The following is a 20960-nucleotide window of genomic DNA, read 5'->3' as shown; positions in this document are numbered from 1 at the left end:
CCGCGCTTCATAAATTGAGCCCTGCGAAGTAATCAGGTACCAGTCAGATGAGTCAGTGATATTCGCAGATTGCTCCGATTGCCGATGTGTGGGCGCCGATGAAACATCGGTGTTTTGGTTTTGTAAAGATTTTTAAATACGCTGCAGCTCATAAATATACTCTTGCAATTGCTTCACTTCTATTGGCTCGCCATTATCGATGGGTAAAAGGGGCAGAGAACCGTTGAAGTTCACTGTCACTTCCCTTCCATTAAAGCTGCTGTTTTGTTGATCCTCTAAGAGTTGACGATTTTTCGTATGCAGCATGTTTCGAATATTGGACATGACATCATCGTAGAGAAGAGAACCGGCTGTAAATTGATTATAATTAGTTTTGTTTGCGCCCTCTATCAGCGCTAGATTTGTGCGTGCATTTTGTTTGTTTACATTTACGTCAGTGAATATTCTCCGCCTTTTATTTGCACTTTGGTTTCGACTGGGGGAGTGTCTCTGTTCCAATGGCTTCGTAGCATCAGATTTAGTTATACTCTTTAAAAAGCTCTTATTAGAGTTGTTGCTTTTTTCACTCAAGTCGACAACTTCGCCTTTATCAGGCAAATATAAGCTGGCATTTTTTAATAACTCATCTAAGTGCAGAAGTAACTTGGTTCCCTTTTGAATGTCCAAATTAGCATTTTTGAGGACGTCTAAGGCGGATGGTAGCTTGTCAGTCCTTCGAGCTCCTGCGAAAGACTCCGCATGAATAGGAATGTTACGTACTTCACGACGAACGCGGGGTTTTCGTAATTTATCGTCCATTATTTTATGATCAGTGGTTCGATAAAATTTGTTACGCTCGAAAGCTTGCCCAATAACTACTGTATGGGTTGCGAGCTTTTTTTGACGCTGGGTAACTCGATGCAAATGCTGTTTTTGTTGTGGTTGCTGCTGAAGCAGTCGCTCTGTTTTACGAACGGCCGCCAAAATTTCGCGCGGCAGTGGCAGCGGTGGCGACATCATTGCCAATGTCTGTGCTTCCTGTGGCACTAAGTCTATAGAGTCATCGTTGCTGAATACTGGTATGCCATTATGCGCGCGCGTATGAAGCAGTTTGACTGGTTGATTTACTTTTATGCCTCCTCCGATTTGTTGCTTCACTGGTTGCAGCTGTTTAACCGTAGACTCGGGCATTTTCTTCACTTTCGTTTTGAATTTCGATGCACTGAATATTTCGGCCGTGGCGGCTGTCATTGCCATTGGCTTTGGCAAACTGTAATGGTTCATCGACTCCACGCGAGTAATCCTTAGCTTTCGTGGGCTTTCCGTCTGACTTACGAGCCGTTTCAATAACTGAAATCGTTGCGGAGGCTCAATGATATGAATCACATCATCTGCGTCTTCATAAACATAGCCAATGTCTTGAAGGTGGGCCGGTACCCTATTTAAGGGTTGTTTCAGCTTTGGTGCGGATACACGGTAAGACGAGGGAGGAGGAGTTTTATTGAGCTCAGTTAATAGTTCATCCACTTTTCGAGTGCGGCACGAATGCAGCAGACAAAGAAGATTCAACGCAAATATACAAACAGAGTTTCGCATTGTCTTTGAGCACTGAAATTTTCACTTTTACCGTTACCTCAACATCTGCACTGCACATACGTTACACTTCGACTGCGCGATTTCGGTCTTGCATGGAATTTATAAAACGTTTTCGTGCATTTTCAGTTTCCCAATCACTGTCTAATTGACAAAAATGGTAACCAATGAATAGTGCGGCTACAGCCGGTTGCTTATAAACTGGCAAAGCGAGAGAAAATGCAGAGAAAATGCAGTGTGAAAATGTAGACTGAACACAAGATTGTCGAGGCAATAATGAAAAAACGGAAGTGCACTTTGTTCGTGGACTGCAAAGGCATTTTAAGTAAGCGCGCGAATGCTCTGCTTTACTTAAGCTGCGATAGGCTACATATGCCCACAGTAAAAATACGAAAGCGGCCTCAGTACACTCTAAAAAAAAAATTGTGTAGATTTCCTAGCTAAAAGGTAGGTTACTGATTTCCTACCTTATTATTCGCGAAATTACATACTCGATTGTTCAACGAATAGTTTGTTTAAATTTCGGACTTTTTAGTGTGTAATATAGCTGCTGTGGTGTGCGTAAATTTACTACGAAAGTGTGTAAAAGCTACAAAATACACATCTGCTGTTTGATTTCACCCGTAGAATTGGGTAAAGTCGCTAGCAAAAAGGATTTTTACACGCGAAAATGAGTAAACGAGAAAAATACATATTTATCGTGTAAATTTACAAAAAACTTTTAAAAATAAACAAAAATATACTCGATTTATAGTCGCATTTTTAAACAGATTTTTTAGAGTGTAGCGTGCTGAAAATTGTCCCGCTTACATGTACATATGTATGTACTAAATATGTATATATGTACACGAGAGTAGGAAGTTTTTGTCTACATGTTTGAGGTATCGTTGGTAAGTTCTTGCAGGGTGTGTGCAGAAATGTATTCAAGTTCTACAAACGATCCTCCGAATTCTTAATTTTTTTACTTTTGTCGATTTAAGGAATTATATGAGTACACCCGACACACTTAGTGTAGTTCAATACCTTTCCAATGATACTTTATACGAGAGCTTCCTAAAGTGCGTTCCGCGGAACCCAAGTCACAAGGGTTCCGTGAAATGATTAATTTTGGCTGTTAAAATTCGGCATTGATAAACTCGGCGGTCGGCAGTTGGTTTGAGGTACACCCATAGTATACATACTAGGCGGCCGCTGTGGTGTAGTGGTAAGCAGTGCGCGCTTTCACTCATCAGCATCTGGGTTCAAGCCCTGGTGAAAGCAACATCGCAAAAAATATAGAAAAAGGTTTTTTCTTAACAGCGGCCGTCCCTCGGCAGGCAATGGCAAACCTCTGCCATGAAAAACAGCTTCTCCTTAAAATACAATCGCCGTTCGGAGTCGGCGTAAAACTGTAGGTCCCTCCGCTTTGTGTGACAACATCAAAGCGCACACCACTAGTCGGAGGAGAAGCTCGGCCAAACACTAACATATATGTAAGCGCCAATCTATTACTATTATGATACGTACTAGGGATATTTCGAATGTCATATTTTTCACATTCGCGAATGTCCCCCCTTACAGCTATATAACGAAGGAGAAAATTTCAAAAATCAATAAATAAAAAATACAAAGTTTTATGCGTAATCGAATTCGTAATTATGCTCTCCATTTCCACAAAAGGCCTGCGTTTTTAATCATGGATCCAATGAAGTAAGGATAGCGTTAAGCATTGAATTGGTACAGAATTGAATGAAACACCCATTTGAGTTTCTCTTACCATTCTGTGATGAACAGGATGGAGAACCCAACGAGAAAAACACCTCTTCTGTTAAATCTTGTTGTGAATGACTCAAACGAGGTTCCAGAAATAAGAATTATTATTTATACCCTAAAAGATGTGACAAACTTTTTTTTTGCGAATCAACGACACGCAAGAATTATTATCCTAATATATCATGTTTGTATGAAACAAGATGGTCGGCAAAATATAAGGCTATCAGGAAATTTTCCTGAAGTTGTGCAAGCTTTAGAATAGTTGTCAATTCAGGGAAACTTTTTCACAAGAAAGCCTGCGTATCAATTGTGTGCTGCTATAATAAGGCCGATGTTCATCATTGCTTTAATGATAATTGCTAAATATTCAACGTTGCTAGAACCTACAGTAAACAATTTGCAAATGAAGACAATAACTAGAGCTCATCGCCATTGGTCAGCATATTGAAAATATTTTAGAGGTGGTTAAGAATGATCGCAAGGATGGAGAAGGAGTCACTACGGAGTTAATTGAAAAATCCCGTATGATTACAGCCGATCTAGGAGTTGGCGACGGTCTATAATAAAATGGTATCTGGATTCACTAACGGCCTCTTTACAACTACGCCTTTCCAATGAAAATACTCCAGGTTTTCCGCTGTCTAGATTGCACCCATTGTATTCGACTAAAGCTCTACTCAGAATTGCAGCGGGCGACGGTAAAGCGGTCGACGGTTAACCACTGTCAAAATTAAAACTCACAACGGCATATGGAATGGTCCATAAGTGCGGCGGCAGCGTTTTTCCACCGACGTTTTTCGGTTGATTTAAATTTATTTATATTTTCACCGCCCAGCAGGGACGGTTGATTGTAGTAATTTATATTATTTTCACAAGTTTGCTAATGTTTTCATCCATATTTCCAGAAAGTCTATGTACACACACGCACGTGCGGAAAAAATATTTAATTTTAATGATAATTTTCAAATCAAAATGGCAACTGACGGAAGCCGTCGTGCGCCGCAATTGTGTTTACTCTGACAGATTTCACTGCGACAACTGTTCAGCTGTTCACTTACCGCAGATCGCTTTACCGACGTCCGCTGTAATTCTGGGCAGAGCTTAATTGTTCCAGTGAAAAGTTACAAAAGAACGCGAAGCATTTTCAACAGATCTATGATCAAGATATGGGCAGTGAACTCAGTCTTTGGTACAATTACATTACATTACAATTACCCGTTACATAATATCCTGGCTACGCCCTTGCAAATTATTAAAAAGTGATTAATAAATATTGGCGTTTAAGATTTTTATTATTATTTAGATGTATATTTCTTTCTTCACGTATATAACAATTTTAGGTTGAATTTCGAGTGCACCAATAAAACTTGTAAAAATAGAAGTTTAGTTTAGTTTAGTTTAGTTTTAAGATTTTGAAGTAACTTAAATTATTAATATAAAAAAAAATCTTAAAATTTAAAAAATTACAAAATGGCTGCGACAGATATTCTGCATGCTGCCATTTTTTTTTCGTGGTGCACTCTTGTCACTTCACAGATATGTTGTATTTGATGCCTACGTCCATTGCTTCAAACACTAACATTCTATTTGAAAAATTACCAAAGTTATTAAACGATTCTTTCTTATGATTTCTTCGAGTGACAATGAAAAAATTAGTAATTTCGGCACTTTTTTGCTTAAAAAAACGTTTTAAAGTTAAAATTGTTCAAATATTTGATAACAGGTTAAAATATGGTCATGTATATGTATGTAGCAGGAATTGGCAAGAGGGGTATATAAAAGGACTTCCAATTCTTTATTTACACCTAAATGGGGGTAGGCAATTCAGAACACAGGACACACGAGAACTACACTCTAGAAGTCACGCCTTTACACGTTGGCGACGACGAGTACCGCAGACGAGGAACGATGAGCTGTATGAGCTTTACAATGACATAGACTTAGTGCAGCGAATTAAAATACAGCGGCTCCGCTGGCTTGGCCATGTCGTTCGAATGGACTCAAACGCTCCAGCTCTGAAAGGATTCGACTCGTAACCCGCTGGCGGTAGCAGAGGAAGAAGCAGGACTTAACTTCACTTGACATTTCCAATTGGCGTCAGTTGGCACGGAAGAGAAACGACTGGCGTGTTTTGTTGAACTCGGCCAAAATCGCTTAGGCGGTTACAGCGCCAAATAAGAAAAAGAAGAAGAAACTGGGTTTTACTGGGCCAATCACTTGGCAAAAGTGTAAGCGCCAAAATATTATTATTATTGTCACTATTATTATTACCGACGGGTGGCAACTCTGTTCTAAACAAAATTCTTTTCATTATATTTCGTTTGACATTCATGCTGTAATTAAATTTATATACACTTTTAAACAGGTGGCAACCCCTTTTAAAACTTATTCGAAATTAAGTGTTCTTGAACAAACGTCTTTTGTTTGATTTGACATCATTTTTTAATGTTTCATTTAGCTTAGTGATTTAATTTAAATTGACTTTCAACATTTGTTGGTCTCTCAGACCACGACACAATTTGTAGACTAAAATTTGTATTTCGTTTACGTGCCATTAAATTTCATTCTATCCACGAATAGCTTTTACCGAGTCTGCAATGAGTTGGTTACCGTAGCGAGCAAACGTGTGGGATAAAAAGCGCGGTAGTAATTGCTCGCGCGTGGTCTATCTATTGAATTATATCTGTCGGATAATCTGAAAGAATTTCGAGCAGTACTGGTATTTTTACTGATGCCTGAAATTAATAACAAACATTATTGTAAAGACTTATAATATTTGTTGCTTGTTTTTATAGCGAAATAAGAAATCAGCGTTGAAAAGCCAAGAAAAATTCCTTACTAAGAACATTCCCTCGTTTCTAGTAATTGCGAAAGTTGCTAAATTTTTTATTTACTTTTGCTAATGTAAATTAGTTTCATTGTAAAACTGTGTTTTTCTTACAAAAAATTAATCACATTTTGCTTTTTGTTTTTGTTCTTAACAAGTGTTTTGCAGATGCCGCTGATAAAATTTAAATAATAATTTCTCTATAATTGTTTTTGGTGAAACGATATACATATATTTTTATTACTTAACAGTAAAGTTTGCGTGGTCGCACAGACCAACATCAGTAGTTATGTGTCTTTGTCTAAGCACAGTCATTGAGGGTTAAAAATATTTTCGAAACAAAACTTTCTCATACCTGTTTCGATATCTTCTTATTCTTATTGACAGCTGTAACCGCTTAAACGATTTTGGCCGAGTTCAACAAAGCATGACGGAGTTTTTCTTCTCTGCCAACTGACGCCAATGGTGGACGCCTGTTTCGATTTAACTTATGAAAAATTTGGATTTGACTTTCAAACAGATGATAAGGATTTTTAAAATTACGGATGTGCCGGGTATCCGGTAGATATCCGGAATCCGGCTAATACGACCGTTTTTCTGTTATCCGACTATCCGGCCCGATACTGGATAAAGTTCAGCCGGATTTCCGGAGTTCGATTATAGAGCATTCAATTTAAAAATCTAGTTCAGTATATCCAAATCCGGCTATTATTTTTTACATGGTATCCGAAATCCGGTTATCTGGAATAATCTTTATACGGCACATCCCCATTCAAAATGAAGATTTCTTAAATCTCATTCCTATGCCACCCATATTGTAAAAATTAAGTATTACTTATTATTAAAATAGAATCTAATGTTTGAAATAGTTGGCAATCCTCTTCAAAATGATTTCGTAATAAGCTTTTTTAAATCTGTAAATGGCAAACGAATCCATATGTTCAACTTACAATTTGGAATAGAATCCGCTCCAAAAAATATGATACATGGGGCATTTCACCTCAAGCAAGTGACCCTACTTTTGAAATCGATTTTTTTTTTACTTTTTTTAAGGATTAATTCTTTACATTTTTTTTTTGCTTAACAGAAAGTTTAGTGGTATGCGCCCTTTTTATTTATCAAGAAAAGCCTTTAGTAACTCGAAACAGGGGCTTTTAAACCAAACCCCTTCTTAATAGCTTTGCAAACAAAGACCTTAAATAAAAATACCTCATATTTATTTTAAGCAAACAAAAAATTAACCCTCTTTGAAAAAAAATTAAAAATATTTCTGATAAAAATAAAACTGAAGCGAAGAACTTTGTTTTCAGTTTAAATTTTTTTTAAGATTGTAAATTTCATTCCGATCGGAAGACATCGATTTTAAAAGTTGGGTTACTTGAGGTGAAATGCGCCATAGTTTTAGTAGGATTTTGAACTCATTCCTTTTTGAACTGCTTTGTTTGACACCCAATGTGGGATATTTAATTTAATTCATTAATTAATTAATTTTAAATTTTAACAGGTGGCAGCCCCTCTAGGATATATTTGCGAAATAAATTGTTTTGGAACCGATTCCGTTTAACACCCGCTTCGTAGTAATATTTTATTTAACTTATTTTTACTTAACTTTTATAGCTTTTATAATTGATTTTAACTTTTGAAAAAGGTGGCACCGTCTCTTTAAAATGTAGCGTCTCCGATAAAAAGATGTTAATAACCAGGGTTTGAATTTTAAACTTGAGAAAAGGCAGAATCAGTTATGAAAAAAAGGCAAAAAAATACAAGATTAATTTTAAATTTTGTTATGTATATACCTTTATGTACAATATGCATGTCCAATTAAATATATATATATAAAAATACATACAGTGGTCAAAATAATACAGCCGACCACTTTTTGCCAAGTTTTAACGCATTATTTTTGTTGTTATTTAATTTTGGTTATTTTTTCTTTAACAAAACCCGTGTAAATCCAAGTTACCAACTTTGTGCAATATTAACAAGTAAGAAAGTCTAAGTTCGGGCGGAGCCGCACATTAAATACCCGGCGCAAGTATTAAATATATGTTTTTTCACCTTTCCGAAAGCTACCGCTAGATGGTAAGCCGGGTGTATCAATTTTGAGTAAATTAGCGTCCTTCAATTTCGAAATATTGCAGTTTCAAGCATTTCTGAGATTTACCGTTATTAGAAAGGCGGCCGTAATTTTAGTCCGATTTCAATAATTTTCAACGTTTTGCTTTTATGTGGCAAGCACAATAAAAATACCGAGTTTGGTACAAATATCGTGTACACAGACGGACGGACAGACAGTCACCGCATAATCGATTTCTCTTTTCATCCTGATCATTTATGTATACATTTGTCTATATATATCTCGATTCGTTTTGGCTGTTACAAACAACCGTTATACGAACAATGTTATAATACCCGTGTGCACAAGTGCGCTCGGATATGAAAATAACGGTTTTTTTAGCTTCCATAAAAATTACAAAAAGAATTGTTTGTCAAATCTTGTTCTCGGTAAAAACAGAAATGGTATATTTAACTTTTTGTACAACATTTCATTCATGATGAATTTTACAATGACAGTTTTCATCAATTAATGTTATTAATGGTTCCTTGTCAAATCACATCTACATATATATATATATATATATATATTATTTTGCATGAAGGGACAATCAGTCCTTAAGTGATTCCCTTGAGTTCGACAAACCAGAAAAATATTTCACACAACTCAGTAAATGTGTTAAAAGCTTTGAGGGTTTCGAAGCTTTTTATACAGTAACAAAAACGCTTAGTGTCGGTTGTAGGTAAGGTCGGTCGAGTACAACATGAAAAAAGTTTTCTTATAGTTTCTGAACAACCATTTGTTTTTTATTAAAAGCTCGTGATGTACTGAATTTTACTGAAATAAGATCATTCACCTAAGATGCCAAAATGTCGCTTTCATAAAAGTTGGACAGCCAATTTTAACCTCATTCTGAATTCTCATATTCACTAGCAGATAATAGGTGCGTTCGTTTAAAATCTCCAGTAAAAACCAACCAACTGCCAAATTCCGGCGGAATGTCATCTGTTCTCTCACAAGAGAGAAATATCCAAAACAGTTCGCGAACAGAAAATTTGCAGAAACTTGCAAGTTAGACGAACTGCTGATATAATTTTTGTTTATATTCAAAAGTGTAAAATTTAAAACGTACGAAAAGTCATCACAAAGTGTTATAATGACACAGTTTATTGATTAAACAAATAACTACTTATTTCTTACAAGTTTAATTAGTCGCATTTTGTTATTTTTAACTTCCAAACCATCAAATTCAATTTTGTGATTTGCGTAAATGGCAAGCAGCTGTTTTCCTGTTTGCAAATTGCTGTTGGCAAAAATTTTTCCAGCAGAAACCAGCAGCTCCCCTCAAAATGAAATGTCACTTTGCTCTCTCCATTTCCCCTACTTTGCAAGTTTTTTGCGTACGCGAACGCAAAAACTTGTAAGTTTTGGTTAAACATGAACACTTAACAGCTACGCGAACGCAACTAATAAGGGTTCTATCGAGAAAAAGTCGATTTTCAATAGTTGACCTACGGCCAACTTGGGGCAAGCGATTTCTTTGCTGCCTAGTAAGTGGAAACATCATTTACACAGGCTTTTGGTGATGCGATGTCGAATCGACTCATGTAAATGCAGTTTAAGTCCTTTATAGTTTTATTTTATTCTATTTTGATCTGCCGCAAAAAAACTGCCACCAAAGCATACACAAGTACTTTTAACGCAACTGAAAAAAAAAATCAAAATTTAAGCATGCTACGCTGGCTTACGCATTTGGACAATGCGGAGTTTTGTAAACTTTGTCAAAGATCGAACTGAGAGTCTAGTTTATCTACAATTGAATACTACTTCATGCCTTGATATATAATTTTTGGAAAGTTGTTACGTTACTACAATGTAATTCAAGGAATAAAAAGTTTACGAATGTTTTAAATATTTACAAATATCCTACCACACTGTCTTAGGGGTCTATCACTGTTTGTATTAATAAACTACCGCTAATTTGGTTTCTGAAGTGACAAAACTGCTAACAGCTTAACTATTTTTAATTTTTTTTTTTTTTATAAGAAGAGAGAGAGAGAGATAGAGTTCATACCCTATACTCGACCAAGAATGATAGAATACAAGATTGCGCCGATCAGAGAGGATTTTTGAGAATAACTTTTGTGTGAGGTCACACTGGTGCAATTGCGAGAGAGAAATGCCAAAACGTGAGCAAGAATGGAAGAAGAAAAAAAAATTTTGCAAGGAAAACGTAAACAAGTTGCACAAGTGTGACGTCCTGCAAACAACGATTCTTTCAAATTCAAATCTCAAATGAGAGAGGAATAGCGGTGCGAGATCGGCGCAACCTTTGTATTCTCTCAATCGTGATACTCGACCATATCCACAACCTGCACTGAGTTTTATTTTGACTGTATTTCGTGATTTCTTTTTGTCGCACTGTGTTATTATCAAATTATTTTCCGTTCGCTTTAGAAAAATACTTTTTTGTGTTGCGCGGTCTATGATCGTATCACATAGGTAAATCAGAGTGGAATTGCGCACATGCAACTACGTCAAACGGGATTCACTCAATAAATAATTAGGTATAACATCAAAACATATGTATTTTAATTTAAAAAAAAAATTATTCGAGACTAAAACGGAGCTGAAACTTGTATTTTCCTTGGGACTTTTGTTAACTTTGGAGTGTGGAAAAACCTTAAGATCAATAGATTCATATGCTATTTAAGCGTGATTTTGGTCATGCTCCCGACGCGCGATAAAAAATCTATTCCTCCATATCGTTGCGTCAAAAAGGCCCTAACCAAAAAATTTTTTATTTTACAGGAGAAGCAAAAAAAAACATCATAAAAATACAATCAAGAAAAGTGGCATATAACTCCGTTGTTTTTGGTACTAGCACCTTAAAATTTGTATCAAAGGTGTATTTCAATATTTTCTTATAAACTCTGTGAAAAACGCAGTTTCGAAAAAATTGTTGATTATGATTATTGAGGTTGAGTGTTTGTAAATTAAGGTACCGATATGCACTTATCCCTAATATACATATTTCGTAATTTCATTGAAATATAAAATTATACCGATAAAATTTCTTTACAAAATCTCTTGAAGTCGTACGAAGCCTTTTTTCTGACGTATTTATATAAATATCAAGCCTTCACCGTCAAAAAATCATAAACGACATTTTTTCAAATACTTCTTTTTGATTGATAAATGGTTGGATGCTCTAAGAGAACGAAACTTTTGAAAACACTGTGGCTTACGTTTTTTTTTTTGGCGCTTAGGGCTCGACATAATAACTCAAATCCTTGGAGTTCCTCATAGTCAGACTTTACTCCGCTGTGGATTACCAAAAATTAAAATTTTCTCTAAACTGGTAACATACATATTTACGTTACAACAAAGGGCATATGCAAGTATGGAATTCTTAATTTTATTATCATAAATAAGTATGTGAAGTATCTTAATATAAAAACTATGCATAATTAATTCCCATTTCACAAATGTACATCTGAAATTGGTTTGTAGTATTTTTTTTTTTAATATTGTATGTATGTATGTACATTTAAATACATTCGCGTTTAGAAATATGTACTATGTATGTATCTACCTATTTAGTATACAAAGAGGATGAAAATAAATAATTTAGTAAATAAATAAATAAATAACTACGTACTACAGTAAATCTATACGAGTAAAAGATGTTAGTAAAGGAGGGTATTGGAGATGGGCGCGGGAAGCGGGTCGGCGGGATTCTCGAGACCCACGGTACTAATTTCAAAAGGACCGGGATGGAAGGCATTGAGACGGTCCTTAAAAATTTACGTGCGGGACGGAACGGAAATTCTTTCTCAAAACTCTTGAAAAACCTGGAACTTTCAAAAATTCGAAAATTCTTCCTTAAAAACGTCGGGGGACGGTGATTTCATCAAACAATTAATAAGCTTGGCAAGTAGAATGTGTTCAGCCTAACTGACTAACTTTTTTCCATATAAAGTATTTTCGAAAAGAATTTTTTGTATGGAAGAGACTGTGTGAAAAAAATTGCCAAAAATCAACAGTAGTTCTTAGCTACTTAAAACTTGGACTTTATTGTAATAAAATTGATTCGGCTACAAATCTGCATACTCAAAAAAATCTGATTAAAAAGTTGAGAATTTTCGCGAGTTTTGCACAAAGTTTAGGAATTGTATTTTGATGTTTTTTTGTTGTAGAATGAACCATATTTTTATACGAAATTAGGGGGGAAATATTAGAATCAAAATTGTTGCATATATTGCGAAAAATTTGCTGTGCCAATACTTTGTTCCGGCAGTGTATGTATGTATGTATATGTGTGATAAGTGTATAGTTACTCAATTGACATATCAGATTTTTTGAAAACTTCCGCCAAATATACAAATGCGTCTTCAGTAACTGTCAAAGCAGATAATAAATATTCCGTCATCGTCATTAAAACATTAAAAAATAATGCACATCTGCACTTATTATATCCATGCAGATTGTTGTTAAAATTTTTTAAGCAGTAAATAAAGTTTCGTTCCAGTTTTTGTTGGTACAATACAATTTTTCTGTTACAAAATGTTTGATCTGCAAATACATATGTACATATGTATGTACGCATTAATATTATTACTTTTTAACATTTAATTGTTGTTTAGAGACAAAAATTTCTGTTAAAATTCAAATGACTCTTAAAATATTTTTGAAATAAATGATGATTTCTCACCACAAACTTGTAACCGCAATTTTCGAATGTTGCTTTTTTCTGGGACATATTCATAAATATCGCACACCGTTTTCAAAAGGGTCACAACTCAAAATAATACGTTCGTCAGAAAATGCGAAAAACTATTTCGTATCACATTCTAATCATATGGGCAAGGGCGACTTTACCTTCGGTTTTTGTAACAAATTATAATCAAAATTTGCTCCAGCTTTTGCTGAAAGGTAAATAAAAGCTCTGTGTACATTTTTAGCGCATAATTTCAAAGATGCCAAATTTTGAATTGCGCTCTTTTGAAGACGGTGTGCGATATGTAAATCGAATTTCGGGATGGGCGGGATTGGATTTAAATACTTAGTTCCGTGCCCACCTCCAGAGAGTATGGTGATAAATTAGAAGTTAATGCAGCATTTGTCGAACAATTTCTTGGCATTGGGGTAAGAGATTATCAATTATTATTTTAAAGTCACACTTATTTGTAAATTCGGCAATATATCTTTCAGATGCGGTTTGTAGTGCATTCGAGTAATTATGAAAGCCCTATCGTCTTCACGACAACCGGATGCCAAGTATTGTCATCAGTATTCGAATTGTTAATTCTCTCCACACTACTACCGGCTCTGTCACGCAAAACTATGCCACTTTTTTCACTTCCTGACATAGCTCCAAAACCAATACGACGCTCATGGGGTTGATAGCTGCTTATATCTTTTGATTGATCTGATGTTTGGTACTTTGTTATCGTGTGGGGAAAAATTTGCCCATTTCTGTCAGCAACCTCTTGACTCTTGTCCGAAATTGTTTCGTCTATTGCCTCAGCTGCAGAGTATTTGTGATTTTCGAAAAAGTCAATAATAGGATGATAGCTATAATTTATCCGTTTTGGGCCAGGGCCAGATGATGCCTGAACCGTGTTTTGTGAATCAGTTAAGCTAATTTCGATGTCGTTGCCAACATTCTTTGCATCATATTCAGGACGATAAACGGAGTTTACATGGTAGGGAGGAGCACGTGAGGATTGCGCTGGCGGCGATTGTTTATGTTTGAATACACTCCACTGGTTCGAATGCTCGATTGGGGATGGTTCTGCTGCTGCCGCCGGTGCTGGAAGTGTAGTTGCTGTTGCTGAACGGAATCGCGTCTTTTGCTTCTTCCCTGAATTGCTGGCAAATTGTCTATTCCTATAAACGCTGCTGGTGATTTTGCTATTGTTGGCTTGGGTTTGAGAGACTCTATTGGAACCGGAGCCCGGCGCTGACGTTTGGTAGGGATAGGTGGCATAACTGCCTCGATTTCCGATAACTCCACGCGCATCGGTCGTTGTTGCCGGGGTTGTGATTCCAACTTCCATTGGAAAGCTACTTGCGAAGGTAGATATGGTTGGCCCCGCCTTTTCTGCTTTGGTGAATAAGGTGCTGACGGTAGCTGTATGGGGCACAGAATGAATACGTTGCCGTTTTTGTGGAACTCGCTTATTAGGATTGGCCAATGAGCCGCCAGATAAGTTTACCTCTTTTTCCGGGTGCAGCTCACTTGGCGAAAAGTCCAAATCCACTCGTGCTTCGTTGTATACGTTCGCTGTACCCAGGCTCGTATAAGGACGTCGACGTACCGAGTTCCGAATTACATTTTTAGCAGCTGATACCGGCGAGTCACTAGAAGAAGAACCGAAATGCTGATGGTGATGTTTTTGTTTCTTATAGTCAAAAATTTCGTACTCTTCTTCACCACTGGGTGGACTCAAATATGATCCGAGAGTTGGATTTGGGGATAGAAGCTTGGCTCGCACGCTTTGGCTAGCAAGCAGTAGCTCGTTGTTGTCATATCCAGTGTCATGTTTTTTATGTTTGCCTTTAAAACCATTATTAAATCGGTAATTTATGACATCTTCATCTTGATCATCATTGTAGTCTAGTTCCTCATTTATAGTTGAATAAACTTCTGCACCAACCGCCGGAGTGAAGTCCTTTACTTTGCTACCAGACAAGGGAGGAAACTGCTGCCTGAAACCATCTACTTGGCAAGAGCAACAAGTAGGTACTTTAAAAATGTCAACGTGCAGACCTCTGGTCTTATCCCAACTAAGAAGACGATGATAATTGTAGACCTGAGCACAGTGAGAGCGATAACTGCGTGCCAAGTAGGAACAACTCTCTTGTGGCGTACTACGGTTTTATCATAAAAAATAAGACACATATGATATCATTATAGACTATTTGAGGAATTAAAAAATACTGAGGAGACTTACGTGCATTTCTCCAGCCGCAAGGTTTGAGTATGTTGCCCAGTGTTGACTATGTACTTCCACTCTCCGGAAGCAGAGCGGGCTTTTTGAGGGCGCGCATATCGAACAATACTTTGACACATTCCACCTCCAGTAGCGTCGTCCTCTCGGCTAAAAAAGATTTCAGTCAAATTGGAATTTCATTTCTATACTTGCAAGTATATTTTAAAGAGCTTCCACTGACCGACGAATGGAGTAGTCATCGAAATCATCAGTGATATCTAGCTGAGCAGATTTTTCGTGATAGTCTGCCCACAGCGCTGTCATGGCATTCTTGTGCCGTCGAATGCTGCCCATTATCTGGTCCCTGTCATTGTTTTGGTCAGATTAAAAATTTGTGAACAGTCAACTTTTTTACAAAAATACTTAGGGGTAGTAGTGAGATCAAGCGAAGAAAGAAGTGCAACAAGGGAACCCATTACATCGTGCTAACGTTCGATTTAATAATATTTTATGGCAAAGAACAAAACCAAGCCAATTATTTATATTTATTAGTAAACTAAAATACTCCACCGTTGCCAAAATAATAGGACTTAGAGAACTCAATTTATACAAAATAAATACACCTTTCCCCAATCAGAAATTAGAGCTTAATTTTTTAATTTGCTTTTTGTGAAGAGGAATTGGGGTCTTACAGCGGATAATCGTCAGTTCGAATACACATAGAGGAAGTAAACCGTTCGCATTTTTTTGGTGGTGCAACACCATTGCCACCTCTTCCAATGCTGTTCTGTGCTGCTATTTTTGAACGCATGCGCGAAACTTGTACGCGTTTCCGTTTCACAGTTGGTGGTTTAGGTCGGCCGGATGGCATTTTATTGCTGGAAATGCGATATCGTGGCCCTGCTATAAGTTCCTCGGGACTTGGTAATAGTTCGTCCAAAGCGGCAATTGGCGTTTCCGTAGCGACTTGCAAATTAACCGCCGTTCCGTTCAAACTGGCAAACGCGAGATCCTCAACTTCTTGATATGACTGTGTAGATGGCAATTGACTGCCGGTAACTTGTTTGTTTTCATTTATTGGTAAAAAAGTTTCCATTGTAGTGGTGCTACCGGGAAAAGGATCACTACTTAGATCTTTGGAACTAAAAAAGCCAGACGTGTTTAGTTTGATATTGTTTTCGGGGCCATCGGGACTATTGTTGTTTTTATCGATTGAAAGTGGCATTGAACGAACCAGTTTGTGGACAAACTCAGGCGACACAACTTCCCGCTTAGTTCGGTTCGGGGATGCTATTGTGGAACTTATATTTGTTGGTTTTGTGTTCCAAGAAATTATATTTTTTGTTTTAATAGGCGACGCTGCTCTTTTATTGGCGGCTGCTTGTAATTCCTCATTTATACTTTGCGGATCTAACATCTCCTCACCAGTTTCGCTGAAAAAGTCGTCTAATGCCGATTCGCTGTTTGTGTTGTTGTCAAATTCCGCCAACTCTACGGTATATAAATCGTCAATGCGCCGGTCGATAGTGATATGTTGCTCGTTTGGCTTGTGCGTTGGTACGTCAAGTTCGAAGCCCAAATATTTGCGTGCCGAGTTGCGTACTAGATTTGCAATATCAAATACAATCGGCAATAACAATTTTTCGTCGTTGCCGAACATCATTTGAACCTTTGGTAAAAATTAAAAAAAAAAAACGGCAAATGCGTGGTTAAAGCGAAATTTGTCCTCTGATCCTGAACCCTGAGTTATTTACTCACCTGTTGTAATTTGAGTCCACTGTTTCCTCTGGCACTTATTTGTGCTGATATGAGGGCGGACAATGCTAGGCGCTGTTGAGATGATAGTACTCGTAATATCGGCATAACTTCAACAAATTTCTGACGCAATGAAGCATTCGTCAATGCTTTCGACAAAGCATTTTTCAAAATATTCTCCCGCCAATCGAATGGATAGATTTGGTTTTCCTCTTCAGAATTAACGATTGTTTCCGATGATTTTATATAACTTTGCCCCGCAGTATTATGTGTTTGGTCTGCAATTTGTTCAGTATCATAATTCCAATCGATTTCTTTGGGATTGGCAAAATCAAAGTCAGCCAAATCTTCGTCAGCTGATAAAACTATATAAATTAAGCAGTAGAGAGTAGCCCAGAGAGGGTAACGAAATATTTGATACGTCCTCATGCTTGATATGTATTTCGAGAAGAACCTGAAAATGAATTCAACTAAAATTAAAAACTCGATATAGTAAGTAAAATGATATTCGAAAACTCATGTATATATACCAGAGTTGGGCACACTGTACTAAATTTTTAATGCACTGAGCATTTCGCTACTCGAATAGTGGTAGTGAAATTTGAAATGCATTTATATATATACTATATGGTTAGTGGTTATACATTTTTGAACAAACTTGTTGAAAGGAAATGGGTATTAAAAACGCAGATCACCAAATTTGCTTAAATTTGTAAACTAGTGTAATTAGTCAGTGATACTGAAATTCTCGTTCCCTTACCGCTAACCATATAGTGATAGTGAAAATTCTATTTCTTTCGACTATGGAGTAGTCTGAAAATCGGTAAAACGAAATTATTCGAATAGTGATACTTTTTCGCCATAACTAGCGCGGTTGGGTTATGTCAATAAGCATAGGCACTCAAAGAATATAAAAGAAATATTTCTGAAAGAAACCCCCTAGTCGAAAAATCGAATGCGGTCTAGTTGTTTGGGAGCAGTTAGTTGGATAAGTCGAAAAGAAACGGTTAATTGATTAAGTGAAGTCGATTTTTTTCCCATACAACAATTTTTTTTTTAACCAATAATTATTACTAAAAAAAATTGATTATAGCTTAAAATTATTGTAACCAATAGAGGTATGTTGTACAAAAACACATAAATAGACGTTCACAAAAGTTTATATAAAACTATTCGTCGATTTAAATAATGCACTTATTACTGCACATGTTTTTTTACGAGGAGGAAGCATCGAAAGCCTCAGCCTGTGTTCACCCAAACTAAACTTCCTACCGTCGTGTACCGTTCCCCTCCTGGTACCACCGCCAAGGATTTCGTCATTTCTTTTCTGTGCCAACTGACGCCTATTGTAAATGCCAAGCGAACCCAAGTCCTTCTCCACTTGGTCCTTCCATCGCAGTGAGGGCCTTCATCTTCCACCATCGTAAGCCGCTTTGAATACTTTCAGACCTGAAACGTCTCTGTCCATTCGTACGACATGACCCAGCCAGCGTAGCCGTTGTATTTTGATTCGCTGCACTAAACTCCAAGAGCCGCCTCATCAGATGACAGGAAATACTTCGTTTGGTCCTCGCTCACCATCAGACCCACACGCTTTGCTTCCAATTCTTATTCCGAGAAGGCAGAACAGACGTAGCCCTTATTTCTACCAATAATGTCGATAGCGTCGGCATACGCCAGCAATTGTACGCTCTTGTAAAGTATTGTCCCTGAGCGACATTTATTATCTTCTCCAACATCAGATTAAAGATATCACATGAAAGGAAGTCACCTTGTCTGAAACCTTGTTTGATATCAAATGGCTAGGAGAGATCCTTCTCAATTCTGACGGAGCTGGTGGTATTGCTCAACATCGTTTTACATAGCCATATTAGTTTCGCGGGGATACGAAATTCAGACACCACGAAATAAGGACAACTTCTTTTCGTGCTGTCGAAAGCGAATTCGAAATCAAAAAATAGAAGATATGTATCGATCCTATTCTCACTGGTTTTTACCAAGTTTTGGCTTGTTGCGAATACAAGACTTATGGTGGATCTGGCAGATCTGAAGCCACACTGGATCGACTCCATCGCCATCGGCTCGGGGCTCGGGTTCGTCTTCTCCACAACTTTTAGTTCAACATTCCTCACAACAACAGTTCAAGTACATTCTGGAGACCGGTCACTAGATCGCCATGGTTATTCCTACAGGAGTCTTGAAAACTTCGCCAAACTCTCTGATAAAAATTTCGGGGGTTTTTCCGGTCAGCCAGCATTTCAAGCTCTTCGCACAGAAGTTGCTGCAAATACGTCTGGCTCCCCTCATCAGTTACTTATAACGATTCCACGTAGCTCGCGTTGCGCCCGATCGCCGCGTGGCCCTGTTGGCGGCACCTTTTTTTGCAGCTTCCTCACACTCCTCATCGTATCAGTAATGAGCGGTAAATGTGGTGCCACTGCTCGCGTATCTCGGTTTGTTGAAGGGTGCTCACTCACAGCAGGTGTGCGAGTCGAGTGGCGTATCAATTGGCCGTCTGTTGTGATTGCAGCTTTTCGACGTTGAGATTTTTCCTTGCATTGTGGCACATTTTTTGCTGCACGCAGGCGGGTGAGTATTTTGGCTCCAACCGGATAGTGGTGCGAATTGCTGTTTAGCCCTCGGAGTGTACGTATGTACATCTAAAACACAGGAAGCATGCCTTCCGTCTATTACAACATGATCGATTTGGTTTCTCGTTTTTCGATCTGGAGGCGGCCATGTTGCTTGATGGATCTTTTCATGCTAGAGCCCAGTATTACATACTACCACGCTTCAGGCCCCGGCGAAGTCGATCAGCAGCAGCGCGTTATCGGGCGTTTGGTCATGGAGGCTGAATTTTCCGATAGCGGGGGCAGCGCTCGTACGTTATCTCCAAGCGCTCATAGAAGATATAATTGGATGCCTCGTCCTTCTCTTCCATCGGGACATCGGCAAATATGATGCAAATTATGGCTAGACGTTCGTCAACTAGAGTGGAGGCCAGTACCCGGCGACGGAATCTCTCTCCCACCACAAATCCAAGACCGAATTTGCGCTCTTTTATGTGACAACTGCAGTAGACGTCGCAAGACTCCACGCTTACCTTGCCCTGCGCCGTCCATCGCATTTCATAGATTTCTGCTATCAAAAAGCTTCTCATAAATAAAACCCGCCCAAATGCTTAGAAAAATCTTTTACCGCCAAATATTTATTTTTGTTACTTAATTTAAGGGAGATGGCAATCTTCTGGTTTGAACCATTTGTTTTGATTTTCAGTACGACCAAGTTTAATCAAAATATTAACGAAAATTATATCCATGTTTTTGAGTAGGGTTTAACGTTAAACTCCAAAATGGCCCATGTCACTTCTAAATTCGACCATATTTATTTACTCCTTATTTGATTTTTGGAATTATGACGTTCTTCCAGCAAACGAGCGATAAACTAACAAATAATATCCTATTTTTCACACGATTATATGGCAGCCATGCAGATTGTCAACAATTTTCTATCCCAGCTGAGGCGGTCATCCATCCGCAGGCAACTAAGTTTTAGCAAGAAACAAGTTTTACTTGCCACTTGAGTGTAAACAAGTAAACAGTAAAAGCGGATACCGGCCACATGCGCTAGCGAAATCGTAATGTCGTTTGACCTTTAAAAGTGAAAATATTCACAAGTGTTGTTTCTTCAACAATGTATTGAAGTTTGAAGAAAAGCTCTAAGTGCTTGCATCACAAATGGAGGCGGCAGTTATAACTAACCACCTGCTTCGCAATTGCCACCGCTACTGGAAAAGCTGCAAGCGCTGCATTTAATGAAAAATGCCTTTTCACGACAAACGGCAGTTCGTTTGCCTCGCAAATACTTCGACCATAACAACTTGGACGCTAAAACTTTCAATATGACGATGAGCATCACTGTTGGTTAGAGAAAATGCATTTTTCCGATTTAGTGTTTTTTTTTTATTATTATTATTGGCAGAGGAAATAAATTGGAAGGCATTTTGTGTGCATACATAAATGCGAAACCTTTATTTCTTCACTTTTTGCGTCACAATTTT

The 20960-nt window shown here is 37.6% G+C and overlaps 2 protein-coding genes across 5 annotated transcripts in view; both read right to left on the bottom strand.

Moving 5' to 3' along the window:
- Positions 1 to 20960, bottom strand: part of LOC118748196 (neurotrophin 1) — a 62429-nt gene that overhangs the window by 36217 nt on the left and 5252 nt on the right. For 2 of the 4 annotated variants that reach the window (XM_036482579.1, XM_036482581.1), the window contains exons 2-6: positions 16904 to 17354; positions 15838 to 16814; positions 15387 to 15509; positions 15167 to 15313; positions 14637 to 15083 (exon numbers count right to left, since the gene is read on the bottom strand). In XM_036482579.1, the coding sequence (XP_036338472.1) occupies positions 14637 to 15083; positions 15167 to 15313; positions 15387 to 15509; positions 15838 to 16814; positions 16904 to 17329 (2120 nt within the window). In that variant the 5' untranslated portion in view covers positions 17330 to 17354. Of the gene's footprint in view, positions 1 to 13192; positions 15084 to 15166; positions 15314 to 15386; positions 15510 to 15837; positions 16815 to 16903; positions 17355 to 20960 lie in introns of those variants that run through there. The other 2 variants (XM_036482580.1, XM_036482578.1) reach the window with 2 other exon arrangements.
- LOC118748198 lies at positions 97 to 1714 on the bottom strand. Its single transcript, XM_036482582.1, has one exon. It carries the CDS (start codon positions 1573 to 1575, stop codon positions 133 to 135), a length of 1443 nt encoding a protein of 480 aa, XP_036338475.1. The 5' UTR covers positions 1576 to 1714; the 3' UTR covers positions 97 to 132.

The sequence above is a fragment of the Rhagoletis pomonella genome, unplaced genomic scaffold, assembly GCF_013731165.1.
Source record: "Rhagoletis pomonella isolate Grant_MI unplaced genomic scaffold, Rhpom_1.0 Rhpom_scaffold_00012, whole genome shotgun sequence".
Lineage (NCBI taxonomy): Eukaryota > Metazoa > Arthropoda > Insecta > Diptera > Tephritidae > Rhagoletis > Rhagoletis pomonella.
The sequence above is the reverse complement of the archived record's forward strand: the minus strand, read 5'-3'. Positions and strand labels throughout refer to the sequence as shown.